Here is a 27,060-nt window from a genome sequence, read left to right as displayed (position 1 = left end):
GGTCTGCCACAAAGCAAGAGCAAGGGAAATATTTGGAGGAAGAATGGGTGGAGCATAAATGCCAGCCTGAAAAGATTGGGGGTGGGGAAACCCCAAAGGTAGAGGGATGTTAAAAGGAGCATGGGGCGGGCCCGGGAGCAGACCCCGCCTCCTTTCCCACGAGAACTTGACCAGCTGGGAAATAGGTATTACACGGTCCATGTGACTTTGTCTCCAGAGAGGGTTGTCATTGGGCACCTGTAAGAAGCTGGCTGGTTCCCTCCAGGCACCTCTGGGAAGGGCACTTAGTCCCTGCTCCCCACTGCCTGGGAAGCGCATCCTCTGCTGAGTGGCCTGAACTCCCCAGAGGTGGGGGCCTGCTCCTTCTCCCACAGAGAGCAGGATTGCAGGGTCCACCTGATCCAGTCTGGCCCTAGCCCAGGGCCAAGCATGACCACGTGGCTTCACTCCAGGAGCAGGCAGAAGAAGGAGATCAGCTGTTTGCAGCCTGCTGGCACCAGAGAGAGCAAGGTAGATCCCGTCGGCAGCTGGAGCAGGGCCTGGCTTCTAACCCAGTTGGCAAGCAATGGAGAGAAGAACGAACATCTGCTCTGCACTACTGGAGAACAGAGCAGGCTGCTGATGGGTATATTCAAGCTGCAAGCCGTGGTAGTGGTTGAACTGTATCCCCTGAAATAAGGTATGTCCAAGTCCTCATCTATGGTACCTGTGAATGTCACCTTATTTGGAAATAGTCTTTGCAGATGTAATTAAGTTAGGATCTAGAGAGAAGACTGTCCTGAATTTACAGTGGGCCCTAAATATTTACCTGATTCTCTAAATCCTCCAACAGGTGTTATAGTAAGGGAAGGGAGAGGAAGATTTGAGACACTCAGAGGGGAAGGCCACGTGAAGATGGAGGCAGAGCCTGAGGAGATGCAGCCACAAGCCAAGGAGTGCCTGGGGCCACCAAGAGCTGGAAGGGGCAGGAAGGAACCTCCGCTAGAGCCTTATGCCACCCATGCCTTAACCCCGGTTTCCACGGCAGCCCTAGGAAAGGGATAGTGTCCAGGCTGCAGAGCCACGGCCAAGCTGCTACCTCCATGGTTTCTCTCCCTCCCAGGGGACAGTATGGTCCTGCTCAGGAGAGCAAGCCCCTGCCTCCCACCCACCTCTCACAAGTGCCCAGACCTACCCAGGCCCCAGGCGTCCGACTCAGGCACACATTCAGCTGCAGTTGAGACACGCTCTGGCTGCCCCACCCATGGGAGGCTGCACCCCCGGGGAGGAGCGAGGCAACTCAGGGTCCAGCATGTGCCTGCTGGGTGCCAGTGTCCCCAGGTATGAAGCTGAGGGCCTCCCAGGCAGGAGTGGACTTTAGGTGGAGAGGAGAAGACGACGACAATTCAGTTTAATGAGCAAACTGACGAGGCAGGATGCTTAAAACACAGTTCTGAGTTTAATGTTTTCTGGAAAGAGCCGGGGGAGCTTAAGCAGCAAGTGTGGCACTCTGCTTCCGGGCACGCCCACGGAACTCGGCTTTCAGAGTCTGACCCGCGGAAGTTCTTTAAAGAGAGACACTTAGGGACCCCAGATCCCGGCAGCCAGGCCCAGAGAGGGAAGCAGGATTAGTCAAAACCAGGTGGGGGATGGGGGAAGGAAGAGCGGCAGTGGAGCTTTGGGGGCCCAGCAAGTAGCAAGAATGACCCTGGGCATCAACGTGGGGTGAGGTGGAGAGGGGTTGTGGGGTTCCTGGAGATCAGAAAACGTGGCGGCCATGGGTGGGGCCAGAGCACCGCAGAGACACCGCAGCCCTGCTCCAGGTGGTCCTGAAATTGCCGCAGGGGCTATTGCCTCCCCTGCCACCCAGCTCCTGAGAGTGAATCCTGACCCAGGTGGTTGGGACGTGCACTTCCTCTTGACTCTGCTCTCAGGACTGAGGCTCACAGAGTCTGAAGAAACAGGCAAGCGTGAGCTTTCCAGCCCCTTCCAGCTCTCCCCTGCTCTGAAGCCTAGAAAAAGCCACTGTCAGGCTACTGGTCAGAGACCTGGATGAGGGTGGTGGGGGCAGAAGGCGTCTGGATCAGCCTCACTGCCAGCCAACACAACACATGTGGAAATGGGGATGCTTAGCCCACGAGGAGACGGGAGACGGCAGAGCTGCGTGAGGTGTTTTATAAAAAACAGAAACCAAGGCCCCAGGGCCTTCTGGGGCTGATTCGTGTGGCAGGCGGCACAGAAAGTAGATGCCAGGGTGGCAGTCATGGAGACCCCCCCCCCAGGGCTCTGGGGTGGCATGGGGGTGGAGCAGAGTCATACATGGATGTACCAGGAGCTCTGCCCCTCATAGAAACATCTGCAGGCCTGGGGGACTCAGGGGTCCCTGGCCGCTGTCAGGAGCCCTTTGGCTGCTTCTACCAGCCTGGAGCCAAGGCAGGGGGCTCAGCTGTCCCTCTGGGAGGCTGACGCTTGCGGTCCCAGCCCCAATCACCCCGCAGCTGTGACTCAGAAAGACCAGCTGAGCCCTTGGGCAAGGCCACAGGGATGTCAGGATCCACCTGTCCCTCAAGAAAATTCCTACATGGCTTAAAAGAATGAAGCCAGAGGTAGTTTCCTGTCCCCAGCCCCTCCCCTGACCCCAGGGCTTTAACTTTGGATCTTAAGTGGAGTCTCAACTGAAAAAGTCCCTCTCTTGGGAGCCAGCAGGCTGGCTGGAAAGACAAAAATAACAACGCTTTTCTTTGTCCTCCGCCGTTTACTTTGCTCCTTTTGAGACCTTTAGAATTTGCCTAATTCTTTCCAAGGACTGGAGCTCTGGCGCTGCACCCTGGGATGCTCTGCCACCACCTGCGTCTCACTGTGCAGGCTCCACTTGAGGATGTGTGCCGAGAGGGCAGCGGAAGGTCCCTGAGGGTTCTCGCGGGCGCCCCGCCCTGGTGATTTCACCTGCTGTCAGCTCTCTCCAGAGGCTACCGCATCTGGGAGCACCGGCCGCTTTGGCTTTCTATGTGTGCAGGGCATCTCACTGAACTGGCCAAAGCCAGGGAGGTGGAATCCAGCGATGGGGGAAGAGGCGGTGGGGTCAGCCTGGTGCTGAGCCCTGGGGTCCGCACAGAGCAGGGGTGGAAGGTGGCGAGAGGAAAGGAGGTGGCTGGCCAGCTAGGGCTCGGTGGCATGCTTGACCAGGTAGCCACTGAAGGTGATGTAGGTGTCCAGCTCCTCGCTGAAGATGGCGTTCTCGCGCTCGCCCTTGTAGAGACGCACCCACACCTGGTCCTGCTCCCGCAGCTCCAGCATCAGGCTCTGGCTTTGCATGATGCTGCGGTCGCCCACCTGCGCGAACAAGATCACCACCTCCTCCTCGTTCTTCATGATGTGCAGATACGTCTCCTTCTGGTTCCAGGTGTGCACGTTGAGGCTAAAGAAGTAGATGCCGGGCACGTAGCAGTAGAACTTGCCAGTGAACATGTTGAAGTGGCTGTAGAGGTTCACGAACTCCGTGTCGAAAATCACCGTCTGGTAGTAGTGGTTGCTGTGCATGGGCTTCTTCCGGCCCACCGAGAAGGCGGCGTAGTGGCTCTTGCACCGCTCCCCGGGGGCCCCCATGGAGCCCTTCTGACCTTTGGGTCCAGTGTGGCCCCTGGCCCCTGCTGAACCTGTTTTGCCGTATTTCCCTTGGAGGCCTCGATCTCCGCGGTCACCCTTCTCCCCTAAAAGGGACGGGAAGACATGTACTGTTAATGGAGTAATCCGCTGGTGTCCTGAGCCTTGGCTGCTCACGCTCTGGTCCCTGGCGCAGTCCTAATTCGTCCTCACAGCCCTGACCTGGCAGAAGCTTCACTCCTGCCCCCAGCCCACCACCACGGGCAGCTTCCCAGCCTGGCACAGGGATATTTTGATTCCCAAACTGGCCAAGCAAACAGACTCAACCTCAAGGACGGTTCTATTTTTGCCGAGAAGCAATAATTTTTTTTCCTTCTGGAAAGCCCTGGTTAAAAAAAAAAAAAAAAAAAAAAAAAAAAAAGGAACATACAGGTTTGTCCAAAAGCAACGGGCTCTGCGGCCAGACCCATGGCTCGCTCAGCAAATGAACTCCAGATGTCTGGGCCGGCTCAGGATCTAGGCTGCAAGTGTTCGCAATTCGATTTCACGGGGCTGTGCGGAGTTATCTGCCGTGTGCAGGACCGGGGCGAGCGGGTGGCATTTCAGAAAGCAGGCTGGGGCACCAAGCCCCAAATCAAAGGGCCTAGAAGCCTGGCTCCACATACAACTGGAGGGACGAGGCCCCAAGCAGCCATTGGGCTCCCCCTCCTGCTCTAGGTCCTGCGGGCCCCTTTCCAACCCCTCCTCTTGGGGAGGGGCCAGAGCCTCAAAATCAATCTCCTGTGCCTTCCCCTCTAGATGACAGCCTGCCTGCCTCTGCTCCGTGTCCCGAGGGAGCCCTTCTGCTCTCGCCCAGCCCCACCCTAACGACTCCATCCCTTCCTCCAGATCAGCACAGAGCAGCCCTGGCCACCCCCGTGCTCATCTTTGCAGCCGTCTGACCTTTCAAGATAGTGATGTTGATCTGGGGCACGGCGGTCGCCGGGTACATGGAGGTACCGGGGTCACAGCAGCGCAAGCACCGGGAAGCAGGGAGCCCCTCGTCCTGGTTGGGCCTGTATTTTTCATGTTGTTCTTCAGCCCTGAGGGAATAATGCATCACAGTGAAAGTCAGGAACTCTCAGGCCTGGCAACGCTTCTCTCTTCTGCTGCCAGTGGGTCTGGTGGGCGTGACCTGCCTTCTCCCTCTCTCACCTGGGCCCACAAAGCTCTGTTCATGCTGGTGGGCTCACGGCCCACTCTGGGATCCTCACTACAGAACGAGCCCCCTGTCCTTTGTTAAAGGCAATGACAGTCCTGGAAACACATACGGCGATCAATTGAGCGCCACGCAAGACGGTGGCTGCTTGGGAAAAATCCACACGTCTAGGAGAGGGTCTTGGGTGACACGAGACAGTGCCAGGACTCCCTGTCGTATATCCGTGATGCTAGAAAATAACATATGAAGCTGACTCGTCTGTGAATGAGAAGGTTCAACTGGATCTTTAGGATTCCTCTCAGCTGCGGCCGCTGAAGAGACACTAACGTTTCCAACCTGACATTGGAAGGACCGGCCCGCGGGCAGGATGCATGGCGGTGGCTCCTGGCTGCCACCTCGCGGCTCCTTGCGGTATCGTGTGTGCTCTGGCTTGTGGCTCTTCTTGCCCAGGCTGTAGAGCTGCACAGACCCAAGGGGGCAGCAAAGTCCCCTGGATGGGCCAGCCCCTTATCTAACGCTGCTCCCACTTTTACACCCCAGACTCTCCAGGAAATGGATCTCTGTGCCCTACGTTTAGCTACCCACAAGCCCAGGACTCCCAGATGGACATCTCGCCCCCACCTCTCTCCTAAGCCCCAGACCTTGACTTCAAACTTCTCACCAGAGGTCTGCATCTGGAGATGCAACAGGCCCCACAAATGTCATGTGTGCAAAACAAAAACCCCAGTCCCCATCCCTTCATCCCTGGAATCTTCTCTTTCTGAGATCTGTTCCTGGCATCAGCAGCGGGTGCCCAGGGTGGAGCCTTCAGCGTCACCCCAGCTCCCCCCGCCGAAACCTTCAGCAGAGTCCTGGGCCCCCAGCCTCGAGGCACCTCCAGACCTGAGCCCGGGGCCCTCTTTGTCTCTGAGGCACCCCTGCCATTTTGACTCTCGCTTGGCATCTGCCTCTCCCCGCACCAGCTCATCCTCTCTGCTGCCTCCCTCCGGCATTCTTCCGAGAACACTGTCCAATTTAAGCTTTCCCATGACCCCTCTTGTTGTTTCTAGGGTTTTGTTCAGGTGAGACCCTCCCCAACTAGACCCAGCTGCCTCTGGGCTCAACTGCCCTCCTGTCCTTCAGCCTCCAGGACTGGGTCTCACCATCCCAAGCCACCCACCAGCCATGACAAACACTGCCAGCCATGCCTCTGCACACCCCATTCTGGCTACCAGGCAGCTTTTCCCTCCTTCTGCACCTGGGAGGCCCCCAGGTGTCCTTCAAGACCTAGTTCACTCCTCTCAGTCTTGTCCCGCTCCTCCCTCTCCTGACCCTGCCTCCAGCATCATGGGTGCACCCCTACGACAAAGCCCACCACACTGCACTGTCTCTCATGGGTCTGTCTCCCTCTCGGCCTCAGAGCTCCTGGAGGCCAGGACTGTGCCAGTCATGTGTCCCCCTGCCTGGGGGATGGCCTGACTGATAGGAGGGGCTCAATCAAAGAGGAGGGAGAAGAAGAAAGAACGGAATGGTGTGACTCAGCCTCAAATCCTGTCCAATCCCATTGTACACTAAAGTTAGCCTGAAGCCTCAAGTATCAAGTCAGCCCAATGCTCAAAATAACGGAGACTCCAAGCCAGGCTTGAGCTGTCGCCGGGTCTCCAGGACCTCATGCTGGATGCATGGCAGTTGGATAAAGCACTCGGCTTCCCTAGGAAATGTCCCAGGTCTGCTGGAGTCTCTCTGTCATTGCAGGTCATAGACACGAAGGCAGATGCCATCCAGAGTCCTTCACAACCCTTCAAAGGAAGCCAACACTTGGCCCGCCCGGTCTCTGCTGTCCTCTCCTGTCCTGCAGTGTGATGAGATGCATGGGCCGTGGACACTAGCTCTTGGTCCAGCATCTCTCCTAAGGCCATGCTCCATCTCTCCCTGCCTCCAAGTGGTGCCTAGAACCCCAGCGGACATTCTCAGCAGACAAAGTGAGAAAGTAAAAGACAAACTGGAGGGTGGATTGGGAGCTTGGTCTGCTCTTTACTTAAGAAGGCAGCTGCAAAGCCACTTGCAGACCCTGCTCCTTTCGGCTCTTGGTGAGGCTGGACCACTGTCCGCAGTTTCAGGTGAGGTGCCCAAGCCACTGAAAGGAGGAATAGCTCGTCCGTCCTGCAGGACCAGCCTCCAGCAGGGCCACGGCTCAGCTTTGGCTTTCTCGCCTTCATATCTCACAGTGAACCACCTGCCCTGGAGGCCCCGCGCCCCAGGCTCAGCCTGGCCAGAGCCAGAGATCCTGCTATTACACCCTCGTGGCCCCTCACCTCTCGGCATGGTCCGGTGAGGAGGGCAGCTCCTCAGTCCCCTCCCACTCCTGCTGTTCCCCCTGGACATGGGGCACACGGCTCAGGACCGGGCCAGAGGCAAAGGCCAGGAGCAGGCAGTACACCAGCAAGAGTCCCCGTCCACGGGAGCCCATCTTCCTCCTGGGCCCTGGTGGGAAAGAAACACACGGGGAAGGCACGAAGTTAGGAAGCAGCTGCACAGAGGAACAGCCTGGAAATCAGAAGTGCTTCCCCAGCCCCATGCCACTGGGAAATGCTGCAGTTACACAGCTTCTGGGAGGACAACCACTCTCACCCATGCATGCACACACACACAACGCACATGCATGCAACCCACACACATGCACTCAACACACATGCAATCCACACATTCACATGCACACAATACACATGATGCCATCCAGAGTCCTTCACAACCTTTCAAGGGAAGCTGACGCTTGGCCTGCGCAGTCTCTGCTGTCCTCTCCTGCAGTGTGATGAGACACTCACACATATACCATCACATACACTCACATACAATCCACATGCACACATTCACATACATGCAATCCACTCACATGCACATTCACATACATGAAGCCCACACATGCACACATTCGCATACATGCAATCCACATAACACTCAACACACGTGCACACATTCACACACAATCTACAAACACGTGCATACACATGCACATTCACATACATGCGATCCACACACTCAACACACGCACATACATGCACACATTCACATACATGCAATCCACATGCACACATTCACATGCACACAATCCACATGCACACATTCACATGCACACTCACATGCACGCATGCATACTCAACACATTCACATGAATGCAATCCACTCATGCACACATGCGCTCACATGTACACACACCTTCACATGTGCACACATACTCTGCCCCCAGAGCCTCAGGCAGTCAGGCTGGTGTTGAGGGGTTTCTGAGCAAGGTGCTGTCTCTGCCCACCCAGCCTCTCGGGAAGGAGAGTCCATCAGCCGCTGGCCCCACAGACAATTGTTGACCACCCCTTTTAGGACAGTAAGAAAAATCCCAAGTAAGCTTTGAATGATCATCATCCCTTAAAGTAAATCTGGCTCAATGACCAGGTCCTAAACCGATGGGCAGGTGGGTAGGAAGGCAGCTGCAAGCTGCTTTCCAGCCTCCAGGCAGTGCATCAGCGAGTGTCCTTGGCATCTACTTTAGGGATGTGCCAAGCCCAGCCCCGGAAAGCAGTCATCCTTCCAGGAAGCCCACCCCACGTCTCTCACTCCCAGAGCTTTTGGCAAAGGCTTGGGGCAGGGCCCTCTTCATCCAGTTCTGGGACAGTCCTAGAAAGGGTTGCTCACGGAGGTGGGGAGTCCAGGGAGCCCGCGAGGGTCGGCACTTGGGCCCGCATTAGACGAACGCCCACCTGTCACCCTGTGAGCAGCTCTCCTTGCCCAGAAATCTGGCATCAGGAGTCACATACCCAGCCGTTTCAGGTGGGCCGAAAACCTCCCCACCGAGGGGCATAGCGACTGTGGTCAACTGTAACCCCTCTTTGTCACCAAAATGTAAAACTCAAAATGTCTCAGGCCCTATGGGAACACCTCATTCAACACACAGCCACCCAGTGAGGAGGTGGGTGAGAAGTGCACGTAATCTCCCGAGGTGCTGGGACTCCAGGCGTGAGCCACCGCGCCCGGCCTCCAGTGGGCTCTTGAGTGAGGTCCGAAGGGCTCCCCGCAGAGCCTTCACACCAAGTCAACATTGCAGGGGAAGATCTGGAGCCTCTGAGGTGAGAGTGAGGAGAGCAAGGTGGGCCCCCCCGAACCTCTTTCCTCCCGTCACACACACCTACACCCAGTCTTCACCCCACTGCATGGCCCCCGCCCATTCCTGCAGTGTCTTAGCTGGAGCCCCCACCTCCAAGTGTCCTACCAGCCAGCTGTCCCTCCCGTGTGTCAGGGCCCAGAGACCGTCCCGATGACCAAGGGGCTGCTTAGGCCAGCCCCCACCCAAAATCTCTGATACCTCCCACCACTTGCCAAAGAGAGAGTGTATCTGCACATGTTAATTTGTAAAATGCACATCTAAGTTATCTCTCCAGCCATCAGTCTGGTTAGGTTTGAGAACACTTCCTCATTAATAATTTTTATCCCATCACAGATGGCCCCACAATCCTCTAGAGAGACAATATTCATTCATTACTGTACCAAATTTGTAAATGAGAAAACAGAGACTGGGAGAAGCTAATTAGCTTTAAATTCTGTTGTTTTGTTTTGTTTTTGAGACAGGATCTCACTCTGTCACCCAGGCTGAGGGCAGTGGTGCAATCTCAGCTCACTGCAGCCTCTGCCTCCTGGACTCAAGTCATCCTCCTACCTCAGCCTCACAAGAAGAGACTGCAGGTGTGCACCACCACACCCAGCTAATTGTTTTGGTTTTTTGGTTTTTATAGAGACAGATTTTCACCATGTTGCCCAGGCTGGTCTCAAACTCCTGGGCTCAAGTGATCTGCCCATCTCGGCCTCCCAAAGTGCCAGGATTACAGGCTTGATCCTCCACACCAGGCCAAGACTGATTTTTGAGCAGGGTGGCTACATTTGAACTCAGACAGGCTGACAACAGATGACAATAAAATCCTGCCCACCATGTCTTCAACACCCAACTCAAGGTCTCATATTCTTCCTGAAGCCTCCCAGGCCCCTCAACTGGGAAAATTTCTCCATCGTCGGTTTTAGGTTTCTTTTTTGACACAGGGTCTCACTCTGCCTCACTGCAGCCTCAACCCTCCAGGCTCAGGCCATCTGCCCACCTCAACCCCCCAAGTAGCTGGGACTACAGGCATGCCCCACCATGCCCAGCTAAATTTTTTTGTTGTTTTTTCGTAAAGACAGGGTTTCACCATGTTTTCCTGGCTGGTCTCAAACTCCTGAGCTCAAGCAATCCACCTGCCTTAGCCTCCCAAAGTGCTGGGGTCATAGGTGGGCACCATAATTTTGTTTTTCCTATTGTCTCCTACTGCAGAGAGTTTGTCTAGCCTATGAAAGTCTACTCAGCAGACCGTAGGTGACCTCCTCCAGGGCTGGGACGTCCCCCAGCCAAGCATCCTGCAGCACCCTGAATGTCACTGGTGCTCAGCAAATATTTGTCAGATTGAATTCTCTAAATTTGTTTATTTCTCTATTTCTGTATTTCCTCTGTTTCTCCTTGGCGCCTTAATAATTACTCTGTTTTTTCCTTTTAAGTGGCAAACTTGTACCAGTTAAAAGGAAAAAAGATTTTCCTTTCTTTAAACATTTTTTCCTGAACCCCAAAATTTTTATATATATACACACGTTTATACATATATACACATTTATACACACACACACACACACACACACACACACACGTTTATTTCAGAGAGGTTGGAAAGTAACTACAAAAGGCATTACAAAGCTACCTTGGCTTATTCTACTCTGTGGTTTCTCAACCCTGGCACCATTGGTGTTTTTTTTTTTTTTTTTTTTTTTTTTTTTTTTTTGAGATGGAGTCTCTCTCTGTCACCCAAGCTGGAGTGCAGTGGCATGATCTCGGCTCACTGCAACCTCCACCTCCCAGGTTCAAGTTATTCTCCTGCCTCATCGCCCTAGTAGCTGAGCTTACAGGCGTGTGCCACCAAGCCTGGCTAATTTTTGTATTTTTAGTAGAGACAGGGTTTCGCCATGTTGGCCAGGCTGCTCTTGAACTCCTGACCTCAGGTGATCCACCTGCCTTGGCCTCCCAAAGTGCTGGGATTACAGGTGTTTGCCACCCTGATGCCAACCCTGGCACCATTGAGGTTTGGGCCTAGATAATCCCCTGTGATGGGGGGCTAGCCTGTGTGCTGCAGGATGCTTAGCAGTAACCCTGGACTGTCCACACTAGATGCCATTAGCATCACCACCTCTAGTTATGACAATGAAAAATGTCTCCAAACACGGTAATATGCCTGTTCCTTGGGGGCAGAACTACCCCTAGCTAAGCACCAGCACTTGTTTTTATGTTGGTCTCTTTCTTTCTAGTCTAGCAAAGGGATTGTCCACACCTTGATCAAAAGAGATGGGATCCAGGATGCAGCTGGGTTAGGAACAATGCTGTCACCTGGGCGTGGCGGGGGGAGGGGGTGGAGCTGCGAAAGCCCAGCAGAGAGCCAGCCCCAGGCTCAGGCTGATAGGGAGAAGGCCACTTTGGTGGTAGTGGATCCCCTCAAAGGCCTCCTCTTTGGAGTCAGAGCAAACCCAGATTGAAATCTTTCCTTCTTGAAAAGATCTTAAAAACCATTTTACCAAATCCCACAGCAACGCCAGCGTTATAACATTATGATCATTTTAGTCACTTTTGGGCAAAAACAGTATTGCCCAACATCTAACCAAACTTGGCTCCAGATCACTATTCGTGATTTCCAGCAAAAATCCCCCTACGGTGGGGAGGCCGTGTCCCGTTATCTGGAAGAACGTGTTAGGCAGTTCCAGGAAAGTGCCCCGAGCACATCTTGACCAGTGGTGTAAAACCCACACGAATCCAGATCAACATGGCCCAGTCTCCAGGCTGTATCGCAGTCAGGGCAGCTGAAGACAGTTCCAGCATGACTCAAGCTCTTTACTTGCCTTTCCCAAATCCTGCAAATAAGAGCCAATTTCCATGGTAATTCAGCGACCATTTTCCTCCCCTCCATGTCCCTGAGGACCAGCCGCTCTTCAGTGTCCCTTCCCCAACCCCACACCATCCACCTATACCGGACCTTCTCCTGAACAATAACACGTCCCCCTTTACAGGAGGAGGGAGGCCGGAAAAGAGAAACCAGGCTACACGCAGGACGTAGAGGAGGACAGGAAGCCTGAGGACACTTCCCTGTTAATTTGTATCGCAGCCGGGCGCGGTGGCTCACGCCTGTAATCCCAACACTTTGGGAGGCCAAGGCAGATGGATCACCTGAGGTCAGGAGGTCGAGACCAGCCTGGCCAACATGGCAAAACCCCGTCTCTACTAAAAATACAAAAATTAGCTGGGCATGGTGGCGTGGGCCTGTAGTCCCAGCTACTTGGGAGGTTGAGGCAGGAGAATTGCTTGAACTCAGGAGGCGGAGGTTGCAGTGAGCTGAGATCACACCACTGCACTCCAGCCTGAGCAACAGAGTAAAACTTTGTCTCAAAAAAAAAAAAAAAGAAAAAAAATTGTATCCCTTGGTCACACGTGGTGGCTCACACCTGTCATCCCAGCACTTTAGGAGGCCAAGGTGGGAGAATTGCTTGAGCCTAGGAGTTCAAGACCAGCCTGGGCAACATGGTGAAGCCCCATCTCTACCAAAAACACAAAAATTAGCCAGGCATGGTGGTGTGCGCCTGTAGTCCCAGTGGCTGCTCAAGAGACTGAGGTAGGAGGATCACCTGAGTCCAGGAGGTCAAGGCTGCAGTGAGCCATGATCACACCACTGCACTCCAGCCTGCGTGACAGAGTCAGACCCTGCAGCAATAATAGTAATAATAATAATAATTTTTATCCCTTCACAGGCCTCATGGATCTGTGGTAGATCCTTTAAGGAGACACTAGTTACACATACGTTCATGATTCCTTATATTTGTTTCAAATTGGGCCTATTGGCCGGGCACAGTGGCTCATGCCTGTAATCCCAGCACTTTGGGAGGCCGAGGCGGGTGGATCACGAGGTCAGGAGATCCAGACCATCCTGAAAATACAAAAATTAGCCGGGCGTGGTGGCGCGTGCCTGTAATCCCAGCTACTTGGGAGCTTGAGGCAGAAGAATTGCTTGAACCAGGGAGTCAGAGCTTGCAGTGAGCCGAGATCATGCCACTGCACTCCAGCCTGGTGACAGAGTGAGACTCCATCTCAAAAAAAAAAAAACAAAAAACAAAAACAAAAATTAGCTGGGCGTGGTGAATAAATAAATAAATAAGTGGGTCCTGTTATATTTTTGTTTCACCTCCACACTGTCATGCTTGTGTGCTGACAGTGGAACCCTGAAGTTCTGCGACCGTGTGCCTGGGTTTTGTCCTGACGCTCCACCCAGCGCAGGGCCTTCTGACAAAAGCATTCTGTAAACACCGTTTTCCTTTTTCTTTAATCCTCATCAGGTGAGCAGCTGTTCTGAGAGGCAAGAAGCCTATAATTTCCTTGAATTGGAAGGAGCCTTGGCAGACAAGTCCAAGCTGCCCTCTCAGCTGACAATCTAACACAGGCTGGGTTTACTGAATGCCCATGATTTGCATGGCATTGTGCAAGGGCTTGGGAGGAAGTGATTCAACCATAAATTAAATCTATTCCCTGACCTCAAGAACATAACAGGCTAGTGAAGGAAACAGACACGTACCCAATTATAGCTCAAGACAGAATAACACATGTTGAATTAAAATGCTAACTGGGTAACATTCTAGAACTGTAGTGTCCAGTACAGTGGCTGTTATGTGTGGCTATTTAAATTTGAATTAATTAAAATGAAAGAAAATTCAAAATTCCGTTCTTCAGCTACACTAGCCACATTGCAAGCATTCAATAACTATTAATACATGTAGGCCAGGCACCGTGGTTCGTATCTGTAATCCCAGCACCTTGGGAGGCCAAAGTGGGAGGATCGCCTGAGCCCAGGAGTTAAAGATCAGCCTGGGCAATATATCGAGACCCCATCTCTACAAAAAAATGCAAAAATTAGCCAGGCATGGTGGTGTGCACCTGTAGTCCCAGCTACTCTGGAGGCTGAGGCAGGAGGATTGGTTGATCTCAGGAGGTTGAGGCTGTAGTGAGCCACGACCTTGCCACTGTGCCCTAGCCTGGGCAACAGAGCAAGACCCTGTCTCAAAAAATAAAAATAAAAAGCCATATGTAGCTAGTGGTTACCATGTTGGAAAGTATAGAATAGAACATTTCAATCATTGCAGAAAGTTCTGTTGGACAGCTCTGTTCTAGATTAAAATGAAGCCATTGGGGAGGAAGCAATAACTGTGAACAAACAGCAGGCCAGAGATCTGGGAGGCATTTAGACCCTTTCCTCTCAAGTAACCGCATCTCATCCATCCCCAGCCTGCTTGAATAGCTCCTAGAGGCTAACTCTCCCTCCTACCCTGTGCCTGTATCAGATGCCCTCCAGGGGCTCCACTGTCCCCCATACCTCAGTCCACCCAAGAAAAGCATCTTTGTCTGCCTTTTCCAGGGTCTGGATATTGCCCACCCCGCTTCCCCCTAGTTTACATTCATCTCCCAGGGAAGCTTGGCATAAGATAGGACTTTATCCCACACCTAGTGGTTTCCAGTTCAAGAACTGGATTCAGGCCAGGTATGGTGGCTCACGCCTATAATGCCAACACTTTGGAAGGCTGAGGTGGGCAGATCACTTGAGGCCGGGAGCTTGAGACCAGCCTGGCCAACATGGTGAAACCCCGTCTCCACTAAAAATACAAAAATTAGCTGGGAGCAGTGGTGTGTGTCTGTAATCCCAGCTACCCAGGAGGCCGAGGCAGGAGAATTGCTTGAACCTGGGAGGCAGAGGTTGCACTGAGCCAAGATCGCATCACCGCACTCCAGCCTGGGCAACAAAGCAAGACTCTGTCTCAAAAAAAGAATACGATTCAGCCCAGCACCCAGACACTCCTGGTTTCTACACAGCCTCAATGGCCCCTCAGCCATCACCACCCCTTCGTGCCACTCCCTCCTGCCACCTTTGGAACATCCCCAGAATCCTCCCAACCAGAAGAGAAGCCCTGAGTGCACTCCCCCTCGGCTCTGACATCAATAGAATTCTCCTGTTGAGAAGCATAGAGCTCTCCTGTTGTTGCAAGAGGACTCAGGTACTGGAGCGCCAAGAAAGAGGAAGGTGCCACGTTGGGGTGTCCTTCTGACAGGTGACATCTGCTCATAGCCCTTTCCTTCCCGCCAGAAGCCATTCATCACACTAATTGCCCATTGACGAAACTCCTCTGGTGATGGGCAGGAGGTGGACAGAGTGGCTCCCATTTGATGAGTGACCTGTGTTTACCTCTTCTAGAAGCCCATTTAATAACTAATGTTCCCTGCTATAATTGCACTGCCGCCACTGATCTCACACTCTCCTTCTTCCCCTCAACCTGGTGGTGGATGGGGGTCCCTTATGGAAGGAATTCTGGCCAGATGGCGAAGCAACCCCTCTTCCTGAGAGATGCCGGATCCTGGAGCCTATCTCCTCTCTCAATCTCCCTCTCTCCCATTTCCAGAAAGCTGCCCCCTGTCTTGCAGAAGGAGGGTTTGTTTTTAAGGCTTAGGTGTTTATTTGGTTACTTCCAAAGCCCAAGTCCAGGCATGAATACAGACTCTTCCAGGGCTACTTGCGAGTTCATTAGCAACAGTTTCCTCTTCCCTGGATGGGAATGAAGTCTGGCTTGGGACAAAAAAGTGAAGTGAAGACAGGCCAAGAATTCTCCCATCCTAAAGCATCTCCCTCCCATCTTGGAGCAACTGTACCTTGACCAGGAAGGACTCACCTGGAGCAAAGAGTGGGACTCAGTGTAAATTTTCGCCCAGGCCCTGCAAACAAGGAGGCTGCATGAGCTGCCAGGCATCGGGCCTTCAGGGCGCTTGGCCAGCCCAGCCTCCAGAGCTCCGATTCCGTCCCAGTGGAAACAAAGATTTCCTTGAGTAGAGCAGCTGTCCTCAGCTCACCTCCCAGCTGGAAGGCCTCGGGCGGCAGGCTTGCCCCTGCTTTGAGAACCGTGTGAGAGAGGAGAGGCACCAACAGCTGCCCTTGGCCCACTCTGCAGGTGGCCTGGCCCGTCGCCCACTTCCCCAGAACCAGCAGCGGGGACGCCCTTGGGGGCTGACCGCTCCCAAGACAGAGGGAAGAAAGAACCTGGGAATTCTATGGCCTGGTGCCCCACCGCACCCAGCCCTTTACAAGCAGCACGGACGTCTTTGGTTGTCTGGGGCCTGGACAAGCCCCAGCATTTTCCAGGCAGCTCCCGAGGAAGCCTGGCATAAGACAGGGCTTTGTCCCCAGCCTGGGGCCTCTAGGTCAGGAATATAATCAGCACAGCATCCCACGGGCCCTCCTTCTGCCGGCCCCGCCCCGACTGTTCAGCTGCGATCACCCACGACCCTCGTGGTACCCAACACCCTTCTGCATTCCTCTTTCGTGCTCCCTGTAAGCATCTGCCAATGTCGACCGCCCTCTTCTTCAGCCCTGGGGTTTGGCCCACACTGTCTCCCAGTGTTTAGCCTTCCTGATCAACCCCCAAAGACCGGTGCTCTCCAAGGCTGCCCTCAGTTCTCAGCTCCTCTTGCTTCTAATTCTCCTACATTTATTTATTTATTTATTTAGGAGACAGGGTCTCCTTCTGTCACCCAGGCTGGCGTGCAGTGGTACAATCATTGCTCACTGCAGCTTCAAACCCCTGGACCCAAATGATCCTCCCATCTCAGCCTCCTGGGTAGCTGGAACTACAAGCGCATGCCCACCACATCCAGCTAATTTAAAAAAAAAAAAAAAATTGTTTTAGAGACAGGGTCTCGCTATGTTTCCCAGGCTGGTCTCAAGCAATCCTCCAGCCTTGGCCTGCTAAAGCGGGTAGGAATATCAGCATGAAGCCACCACGCCTGACCATTTTCTGCCTGTCCTGGTCCACACCACATCTTTAGCTGACAACGCCCCAGTCCACGTCCCCACCACTGACCTGGCTGCTGAGACCTGGGCTTGCAAATGTTTAAGTCAACACAGTGGCTACGAGCCACGTGGGGCTATGTCAGTTAAACGAGGTGAAACGTCCAGTTCTCAGTCACCGGAGCCACATTTTAAGTGCTCACGTGACTAGCAGCTGCCATAGCTGCCAAACTAGATAGCGCAGCTCTTAGCACCTTGCACCACGGCTGAAGGTTCTGCCGGGCAGCACTGGTCTAGATCCACATAAGCAGTCGTCTGCTGAGTACCTCCTCTTGACTAAGACTTCTTGTTTTTTGTTTTTTTTTTTGAGATGGAGTTTTGCTGTTGTCGCCCAGGCAGGAGTACATGATGGCACGATCTCGGCTCACTGCAACCTCCGCCTTCCGGGTTCAAGCGATTCTCCTGCCTCAGCCTCCCAAGTAGCTGGGATTACAGGCATTTGCACCACACCCGGCTAATTTTTGTATTTTTAGTAGAGACGGGGTTTTGCCATGTTGGCCAGGTTGGTCTCGAACTCCTGACCTCAGGTGATCCACCCACCTCGGCCTCCCAAAGTGCTGGGATTACAGGTGTAAGCCACCGCACCGGGCTGCTCTGCCCTAAGGCTTTTAAGCCCCCAATTAACTCATCCCCTTCTCCCCCATCCTCACCACACTGGCTTCTCCTCCTGTGGCTTGCAGCTTAGTGAAAGCAATGTACACCATCACGCAGCGTCCCGGGCCAGAAGCCTGCAAGCCACTTGGATGCCACCTTCCTTGCACCCGCCACATTTCATCCATCGCCAGCCCCCTGCAGGTCTCCTCTCCTCTCCATCACTTCTTCCCCAGTCCTGGCTGGTTTTCTGCCTCCCATCTGTCTCCCACACTGCTTCCAGAGGCAGCTTTGAAAAACGCAAATCTGAATGCCACCCCTGGCTCCGAGGGCTTCCTATGCCAATAAAGGAAGGAATAAGCCCTGAGCGTTTCCATCTGGCCCTTCCCCACACCGCATGAGACCCCTTCACTCCAGCTCCCTGGAGCCACTCAGTCCCTAACAGGTCACACTCGAGGTCTCGTCCTCTGGCACACGCTCTTTCCTCTGTCTGGATGCCCATTTCTCCTCCACCTTCTCCATCGTGTATTCTCCAGAGCTCAGCCTGGGGCCACCTCCTCCAGGAAGTTGCCCAGACCCGGGTGTGCTGTAGGTGCCCCTCCTCCAGCATCCAGAAGAACCGGTCTACAGTCCTTGGTTTCCTCTTCCTGTCCCCACAACTCCAAGCCCCTGGGAAATGGGGGCCACATCTCATTTCTCAGGCATTACCAGCATCCGGTGTCTAACTCTCAGCAGGGCTCGAACGCTCCCCTCACCTTCAATCAATCCCAAGTACAGAGCCAAAGATGACACGCCCCAGCCACAACTCTGTCCAAATCTCTCTCTAACTCCAGCTGGGGACACAGAGATCCAAGGTACATCACTGTCACCAGAATGCTGACTGCCACGTAGCCATCTTCCCCAGAAATACTCCTCTTATCTGCACTCAGAAAGCCTACTGTTTCAAAGAGATGGAACCACTGCCTCCATTCACCAAGGTTACAAACCACCTACATGTCCAGGAAGACGGTCTAATGAAATACATGGCTGGGTGCAGCGGCTCACGCCTATAATCCCAGCACTTTGAGAGGCTGAGGCAGGCAGATCACCTGAGGTCAGGAGTTCAAGACCAGCCTGGCCAACATGGTGAAACCTTGTCTCTACTAAAAATACAAAATTTAGCCAGGTATGGCACATGCCTGTAATCCCAGCTCCTCGGGAGGCTGAGGCAGGAGAATTGCTTGAACCTGGGAGGCGAGGATGCAATGAGGTGAAATAGCACCACTGCACTCCAGCCTGGGTGACAGAGTGAAACTCCATCTCAAAAAAGAAACAAAAAATTTACAGTGCATCCATATGATGGAAACTAGAAAAACGAGGTGGTTGATGAGAATGGCGAACTCAGCAATAGGGAGGGATGGGGATTGTGGCCGACCAGGAAATGTGCTCCTTCTAAAGACATTTAAATAAATAATATGGAGGGATCGGGGGGGCAGAATCAGCCAGCAGCACCAGTTAGGAGTCTCTGTAAATAGGTAAGTATTTACTGACACGGAAAGATGTTTGGGCTGGGCGCAGTGGCTCATGCCTGTAATCCCAGCACTTCGGGAGGCCGAGGCAGGTGGATCACTTGAGGTCAGGAGTTCAATACCAGCCTGGCCAACATGGTAAAACCCCGTCTCTACTAAAAAATACAAAAATTAGCTGGGTGTGGTGGCACGTGCCTATAATCCCAGCTACTCAGGAGGCTGAGGCAGGAGAATCACTTGAACCCAGGAGATGGAGATTGCAGTGAGCCAAGATCGCACCACTGCACTGCAGCCGGGACAATGCAGCGAGACTCTGTCTCAAAAAAAAGAAAGAAAGAAAGAAAAAGAAAAGAAGGAAGGAAGGAAGGAAAAGAGAGAGAGAAAGGAAAGAAAGAAAGAGAAGGAAAGAAAGAAAGAAAGAAAGAAAAAAGAAAGAAAGGAAGGAAGGAAGGAAGGAAAGAAAGAAAGAAAGGAAGGAAAGAAAAGAAAGAAAGAAAGGGAAAGAAAGAAGGAAGGAAGGAAAAGAAAGAAAGAAAGTAAGTAAGTAAGTTTGTAAAGCAGTAATGAGTTTTGAAAATGCAGGTTGAAAACATGCAGACACACGCACACACATACACACACATACACACACACACACACACACACAAAACCACAAAGACCCAAAGGCCACCCACCGGGCTGCCAACAGCGATTATCTGCAGTGATGAAAGTACAGATGCTTACCATTTTCTTATGTTGACCTCTCTGTTTCTTTCCCCTGTAACAGTCACGTCCTTTTTCACAGTAAGTACACATTATTTTCCACTTAGAAAAACGACAAATAAGCCCCACCCTGGGGACTAAGGGAGCATTTTGTTTATTCCAGGAAACTCGACTAGACGCATAGAAGAGTAGCATGGGGAGAAAAGAGGGCTTGGGATGCTGCATCGTTTGAGGCTCAAGCGGAACCACGGGGAATATAAGTTGACCTAGTGCTGAAGTCTCACGCTCTTTTGCTCATTTGTTCAACAGGTGTTTATTGAGTGTCTACTACATACCCGGCAGGGAGCTGGATTCTCAGGACGAATGGAACAAGAAGTCCCTTCCTTTAGGCAGTAAAGCCCCTAGCAGCTATGGTATGGGATGTGTTAGGACCAGGAATGGCACAGGTGGTAGGGAGCCCAGCAGGGTGGTACTTCATCCAGGCTGGAATTAGGCGAGCCAGAGAGAACCTGTTTCCTAGCAGTGAGGGGCTTTGTCTTTGGCCCTTGCTGTTGAAGGAGGCTGCCTGAGTAGGGCCAGTGGCCTGCAGCCATGAAACAAGGAAACGGAGCCCAGTCCTCAGCCCACCCTGTGCGTGATATGCAATAGCTGGCATGTTCCTGGACCTAGGAGTAGCCCCATGTTTATCAGAGGTTCCTTGTGACAAAGCCCTGCTACCCCTGAAAAGCCACCACTGAGAGCCAGGCTCTGGGCATGGTGCCTTCCTTACACCCCTGAGCTTGATCCTTAGAATACCTGATTAGAATGCGCAAACAGGCTCAGAGCGATGGAGCCGCCTGCCCCAGGTTCCACAGCGGGGAGGTGCTGGAGCTCAGATTAGACTCAGGTGTGTCCAACAGCAAAGCACATCACACTTCACCCCGAGGGGGGGGCAGAAAGATGCCAGAGAGCATAGGCTCCTCCTCCTTCCAAGTCATGGTGCAGCAACCGTTCCCACCCACCGGCTCTCTTGGGGCAGCCCAGCAAGCCGCTCTCATGAGTTATGAGAGTTGGGTTATGGTATCCACCGATTTGCTTACTTGTTTACAGGTGGAACAGCTGCAGCAGCCTTTGGCTTTGAGGACTGTATCCAGCAGCTGAGCCCTTGCGTTCATCATTCAACAGAGGATTACTGGGTGCCCACTTCATGCCAGGTATGGTACCAGGCACCAGGGTAACCACTGTCCTTGAGGCAAGGTGCTAAGATATCCCTGGTGAAAGCCTGTTGGCATCTTAAAATACACCACTGGAATTTAATTCCTTTGGATTTAGGCATGTGATCACCAGGAACATACACACACACACCTTAAAATGTGAGGGGCTTGGGCAGTGTGGCCCATCGGATGTGCATTTTTAGGGCACTGCTTTTGTAGAGTGAAGAGAGACCAGCATGCTGGGCAGCTCTGAAGAAGGGACAGAAAGGCCCACGTGCAGGGGTACAGATGATTTTCTCTCCCGGCCAGTGCCCTCTAATGGGCAGAAGCAGACCCGAGCTCTGGGTTGCAAAGGAATCTGAGTTCATGCACCACACAGGGAGGACCCACAGGACCATGAGTCTTGCCCTCATCGTTATCCTTTCACGGAGGAGGTGGCTCCCCTGAATGCCAGGAGACGGGAGAGACCTGTGGTCACCCCCTAACCCACCCAGATCCTTCCATCTCTCACTTTAGACTCTACAAGGAGAAAGGGTCCAAGCGTTTTCTGAACACACCTCTGTCCCCAGCTCTGAAGACCGGCCCCAGGAACCTGTGGGCAGAGATGGGGGGCCCTGCCCACCTTCTGACCTACAACCACCTCGAACCCACCCAGGGCTGGCAGCTTTCCCAGGCACGGCCCTTTTCCTTCCCTGCTCCCCAGGGCAGAGGGCGGCTGGTATCCAGATGTCTTGCTGAGGGGGATGGGTACAACCCAAAGCATAGGGTTTGGGGCATTCCACCAAGTATGGCTTTAGCCGTGGCCAAGAGCCACATTTGACCCAGCACAGGGCACCAAGAACTTGACTTCCCCATGCCCCACCGGCCCGTCTGCCTCTTCTCCTCCTCCCCTCCACTCCTGCCTCCCTGCCTGCCGTCTCCTGCTCTACTCTGTCTCGTGTCAAGGAAAATTCCTACAGGAGCCAGGGAGATGGGCAGACACGGGCCCAGCCACAGCCGTCCCGACGGCTGTCCTGGACAGGATGGGGGCCCAGGGAGGGGCCTGCAGTCTGTGCCAGCCCCGTCTGAGGCTGGAGAAGGGCTTAGCTCCAGGGAGCCTCAGAGGCAAGATGGGGTGCCCCAGTGTACAGTGGGGACTGTGGGGGCCCCCATGCCCCTGCCGGAGACCATCCCCCTTTGAACCATATTCAGATGCCAAGCCCAGCTCTGGAAATCAAGTGTGGGCAAAAACAGGCAGCTGGAGGGGTGCTGATGTGCCAAAAGCCACTCATATCACCCCAGCACAAGTGTCACACAGCCGTGACCTTGACAAGGACCCAGAGATAAAGATCCTTCCCACATGGCCCCGAAGCCCCTCCCCCTTCCCTTCCTGCTCACACCACATGCCTCACCGGGAGAACCAGAGGCTGCAGCGGCCGGCAGTTGGAGTATCTCACTGCGGGGCCCGGGAAGGAGGAAAGGAGTGAGCATGCCCTGCTCCTGCACGTCCCTGCTTAAGCTCAGGACTGGCCCTTCCAGGCAAGAACCCCAGCATAGACCCCAGGACAGGATCCCAAGGATCCTCGGCTCATGAGAGCGGCTTGCTGGGCTGTCCCAAGAGAGCCTGAAAGAAACACATTGTTGAGCTGGCATCGCTGTTTCCTCCAGACTGCTCTCTCAAGTGGGCAGGGAGTTCTCAGCCTGCATGAAGGGGTCAGCGGGGCAGGGTCCTGTCCAGAGAGCTGCCTTGTGCCATGTGGCACCAGCAGGCCATTTTCAGCAGGTTAACAGGGGAAAGGGCAACCTGTGGCCCATGAGGTAGTGCCCCCACTTGAACATCTCTAGAGGCTACTGATGGTCAGGCAGAGGTGGCACTGTCCAGGGGATGGTGTAACCTGCTCCTTCTTCCTGCCCTTCCTGGTGTCCATCACCCCCGCCCCTTCCCTAAGGTTCTGGAACCTGAGCCACAGCCCCCGATCCCAGGAACTTGGACCCATCAGGACAAGACACAAACGGGAAGCTCCCGGCCCCGCGCACAACTGTATCTACGAAATCCTTTTCATCTTTGTTTTGATGAGCAAAGTTCAATGCCAGAATATTTGGTTTATGAGTCATGCTAATTACAGCTGGGGGGAGGCACCAGGAAGAAGAACAGAAAGGAGCATGTTCCAAAAACACTCTGTTGCCCTGGCTGCCCTGAACAGGGGGGTCACTGCCTAGGAACAAGGAGGGAACCCGCGGCCTTCCTGGGACAGCCTGGGCTTTCTCTGCTCCCACTTGGGAGGACGTCCCTCGCCAGCTGGCTGCACCTGCCTGGGAGGGGCGGTGCTGTCCTGTGGCCGCAGAGCACCCACCTAGGGCTTCCTGCCTCCCTGAACACGCTCACTGGGGACACCACCCTTGGCGACACAAACGGAGGAGAGGGAGGCAGGAGGAGAGGGAGGCAGGAGGAAAAGTCGAGAGTCCCTGGGTAGCAGACCTGTGTCCTTCCTGCCCCTGGGCATTCTCCGTTGGCAGTTGGCAGAGAGTAGTTCCCAGCCTCAGTTTGGCCCGCTGAGCACCACGTTCCCAACACCAGATAGGAAGGTTAAAAGTATACGCCCTGGAGGCCAGGCACTGTGGCTCACTCCTGTAATCCCAGCATTTTGGGAGGTTGAAGCTGGTGGATCACTTGAGATCAAGAGTTTGAGACCAGCCTGACCAACATGGAGAAACCCCGTCTCTACTAAAAATACAAAATTAGCCAGGCGTGGTGGTGCACGCCTCTAATCCAGCTACTTGGGAGGCTGAGGCAGGAGAATCGCTTGAACCTGGGAGGCAGAGGTTGCAGTGAGCCGAGATTTGGCCTTGTACTCCAGCCTGGGTGACAAAAGCGAAACACTGTCTCAAAAAAAAAAAAAGAAGAAGAAAAAGCAGCATTCAGCGCACTTGGGATAAAGACACAGATTGGAGTCTGGAGTTCTCCATCCCTGTCTCTAGGACCTCAGGCAAGCTCTGAGCCTCTTGAGCTTTGCAGCTCTGCTCTTCCCGCAAGTGAGAGTTCCCTTGATAGAAGTGTTGAGAATTAACTATTATAATAACTATTATAATTATTAATATAATGTTCAGCACCTGCCATGTGCGAAGCAGACACACAAACCTGTGGCTAACATCATGATGATGAAGATGATGAAGATGATGAAGATGATGAAGATGATGAGGGCCACTGTTGTTGGGTGGTCTCTAGGGCCCTCTCCAGCTCCACAGGTCTAAGAGGGAGAGTGGGGAATCTTCCGCTTGTCCTCAGCCCTCGGCTCCCATCTCCCTGTCTTGGTTCCCTCCTCCCTGGTTGGCAGGTGCTGGACAGGCCTCCTGGAGCATGTCCTCCCATGTCCTCCCGCTCCCTGCAGCACACACAACAGCCAAGTGCGTCTATCTGTGGCTGTTCATGGCTGCACGGCCTGCCAGGCAGCGTGTACTTTCCAGCACTATAAAAAGCAGAGGCCGGGCAGCCTGTAAGGACGTCACATGCTCCCCTGGGGCCGCGAAGTGGCCAGCGGAGGAGAAAACAGTTTCTCACGGCATTTCTCATGTTCAAAGCTCAGGACCAGAAAGCTCCCAGCACGTCATGTTACCTCCTTTCCTAGAAACTAGGTGGGGTAGAAGAGTCAGGAACACCTCACAGAGGGGGGCGGCTTCCTCCCTCCCTCCAAAGCAGGGATGAGTCGGCCCAAGGGTTCATAGAAGATAATCTGGCTTTCTGGGGCTGGAAGAGTGTGGCCTGGGAATTGGACCCCGCCAGGCCCAGGCTAACAGTGGGAACCACACCTGCACCGGAGGAGAAGCCCTGGCCAAAAGCTCCCGGGCGGCTCAGATGCTCCAGCCCCAGGCCAGGGGCCACTCCCAGTGGCATAGGCAGCTTAGCTTCCCAATAGGGCCCCGGGGAAGCAACATTGTTTTTTCCTGCCCAAGCTGGACCCCCTCCAGGACACCAAGGCTGTCAGATGCGAGGGCCAAAGTCAGCGCTTCCTATTCCGTGAAGGATCCAGGTTGTCCACAGACAGGACTGGACAGACCCGGCAGTCAGGTGGTCCCGGTGACATGGAGTGGGGGGAAGGCATCCCCACCAGGTGCAGCCGCGAACATCAGTACCATTCCTCTTCCTTCCACACCCTCAGAAAGGCACCAGAGAACAGTGAAGCAAGATAAACACCCCACAAAAAACTGGGGGGAAGGTGCAATTACTCCCGTTAGTATCCATGTGCAGAAGAGCCCGGCTTCTCCACAGTCAGGGAGATCTGGGACCATCACGACCCCCCTGCGCAGAGGCGCCTATGGCGGGGGCTGAGCCATAGCCGGCCGCCAGGGCTGTCCCCAAAACCCCGGGTCTTTCTGCCCCTGCGCCACCGCCGCCAACCCGGCCCCTCCTACGGCGCTCCCCGTCCGTCCTGGCCCAGGTGTCTGCCATCCCCGCCCTGGCCACCAGGCTGAAGCCACGAGGACAGGGGCGGGGCGGCGCTGGGTCCCCGGGCTCGGCCACCTACCTCCGTCCCGCCGGCCGCTCCTCCCGCGCCGCTCTTAGAGCATCTCCCGGCGGCCAAGCCTCCTCCCGGCCAGGTCCGGGGCGACGCACAGTCTCGCCGAAGGAGACAGAGCAGGGGAGAAGGTCCTCCGGGGGACCACGGTGCAGAAGACGAGGGTGGGGGGCGGTGCGAGCAGCCACGGGTCTCCCCCAGCACCTCTGTCTCCCCGGCGCGGTCTCCGAGGTCTCTGCGACCAGAAGCGGAAGCGCGGTTTCTCGAAAGTAAAGGAAGAGACGAAGAAAGTGGGACAGACGCGCAAGGAGCAAAGCCCAGCCAGATGTGAGCAGCGAGGAGCCTCCAACACCGCCAGCGCTTTTCGTCCAAACAGCAGCCGCGGAGGATTAACCGTGTGTGCCCCGCGCCGCGCCGCAGGGAAATCCAGCGGCCGCCTCCTCCTGGCCCCCTGGGGAGCCCGCCAGACTGAGAGCGGGGGTTGGGCCGATTCCATGAGTCTGGAGGTCCGTCCAGAGGCGGAGGGGCTGCCAGCCCTGGACGAGGATGCCCCCCACAGAATGGGGGTGCCCAGCAAGGCTGAGCACTCCTAGTCACTTGGTAGCAGAGGGATGGTGTCCAAGGCCTCAGGGGTCCCCTGTAGCCAACCCCGACGGGCCAGGTCTCCAAACAGTGGCAGGCCTGAGACACCCCATGCATCACAGGGGACTCAGACAGGTTTGGGGGAATCTGTGAACCCCCTATAACAGAATGCCAAATTGTGTGTGTGTGTGTGCACGCGCTGTTTTGTTGGTGATGGTCCACTGTTTTGTTCAGGGTCTTGAGAACTCTGTGATCTAAAGGTTAGGAAGGAGCCCCTGCCCGGAAGGTTTCCATTTTCCAGAGAATAGCACAGAGTACAGTGGTGGGCCAGGGGTGGTTGGGAGCACTCTTCAGTCTCTATCAGGCCTCTCATTCCTTGATACGAAAACCTGACATTTTCTCAATCATACACAAATATTTTTTTCTGAACAAGGCCCATAGGCTGCCCTCCCATCCTGATCCCTGATCCAGGCTGCTCCAGAGCTGGCCCTGGTTGGGGCCCAGTCTCCATCCCTAGACTCTGCGTCAGCCCCGCTTGCTCTGGAAACTTAGCATATCACTAGCAGGGGAAGGATTTGGCCAGAGAAGCAGAAGTCTGCTCTGATGATAACAGCGTTCCCCCTTTTGCTTCTTTTCTCCCTGCTCTGCCCTGTTCTCTCTGAGTGGCCCCTTACCTCCATGCTGTAGCTGGATTTTTTTGTTTTGTTACCACTCCTGTGACAGTCTGTCTCTGGCCAAACAGGAGATGTGAAAACGGGGATGCTGATTGGGACACTCAGAGCAAAACTAAGAGGTCTCACCTTTCCCTGCCTGGAGTGTCCTCCCATCCGCTGCACCAACAACTGGACAGATGAAAAGAATCAAAAGGGAGAGGAAGAAGAGGGTGCAAGCTTGATGCCCGCTGCCTTGCTCCAGGTTGGGCAAGGCCAGCACTCGGGTAGAGCTGAGGACGAATGGAGATGAGAACAGAAGGAGAGGCCTCTGGGCAGGTGAGGCACCCAACAGCCACTCCACAGAGGCCCTGACTGGGTACGCCAACCCCTCCTGTGAATACAGGGAGAAAGGCTGCCAGGCCTCCAGCATCCGGGGGAACTCTGAGGACACACACAACGAGGATATGAAGTCAACACTACTTAACCAACTAGAGATGCAGCCTCTGCTAGGCTTAGAAGATCAGGAGGTGCTTGTGTTCTTGGCATACATGTCTGAGGCTTGGCAAAACCTACATCCCGGGTTGCTTATTGA

The 27,060-nt window shown here is 54.3% G+C and overlaps 1 protein-coding gene across 5 annotated transcripts; it reads right to left on the bottom strand.

Annotated features, from left to right (window-relative positions):
* Positions 1-1,416: 1,416 nt before the first annotated feature.
* Positions 1,417-27,060, bottom strand: C1QTNF1 (C1q and tumor necrosis factor related protein 1). Of its 5 annotated transcripts, none has more exons than XM_011956728.1 (4): positions 26,616-27,060; positions 7,075-7,243; positions 4,525-4,664; positions 1,417-3,689 (listed from the first exon to the last, which is right to left on the bottom strand). In XM_011956728.1, the coding sequence occupies exons 1-4, from the start codon at positions 26,896-26,898 to the stop codon at positions 3,139-3,141; spliced, it is 1,143 nt and encodes a 380-aa protein (XP_011812118.1). In that variant the 5' UTR covers positions 26,899-27,060; the 3' UTR covers positions 1,417-3,138. The 5 variants fall into 5 exon arrangements, with proteins under 5 accessions (XP_011812118.1, XP_011812263.1, XP_011812203.1 ...); XM_011956873.1 differs by lacking the exon at positions 26,616-27,060 and adding an exon at positions 25,243-25,661; XM_011956813.1 differs by lacking the exon at positions 26,616-27,060 and adding an exon at positions 23,859-24,191.

This window comes from Colobus angolensis, unplaced genomic scaffold (genome assembly GCF_000951035.1).
Source record: "Colobus angolensis palliatus isolate OR3802 unplaced genomic scaffold, Cang.pa_1.0 Scaffold1, whole genome shotgun sequence".
In the NCBI taxonomy this organism is placed as follows: domain Eukaryota; kingdom Metazoa; phylum Chordata; class Mammalia; order Primates; family Cercopithecidae; genus Colobus; species Colobus angolensis.
The sequence above is the reverse complement of the archived record's forward strand: the minus strand, read 5'-3'. Positions and strand labels throughout refer to the sequence as shown.

Coding starts and splice junctions, on each gene's coding strand:
- C1QTNF1 (XM_011956728.1), bottom strand. CDS start 26,898: ATGCTGGAGGCCTGGCAGCCTTTCTCCCTGTATTCACAGGAGGGGTTG. Junction 7,244..26,615: donor GACACTCCAGGCAGGGAAAG/GTGAGACCTCTT, acceptor CTTTCCCACCAG/GGCCCAGGAGGAAGATGGGC. Junction 4,665..7,074: donor TCACCGGACCATGCCGAGAG/GTGAGGGGCCAC, acceptor TTATTCCCTCAG/GGCTGAAGAACAACATGAAA.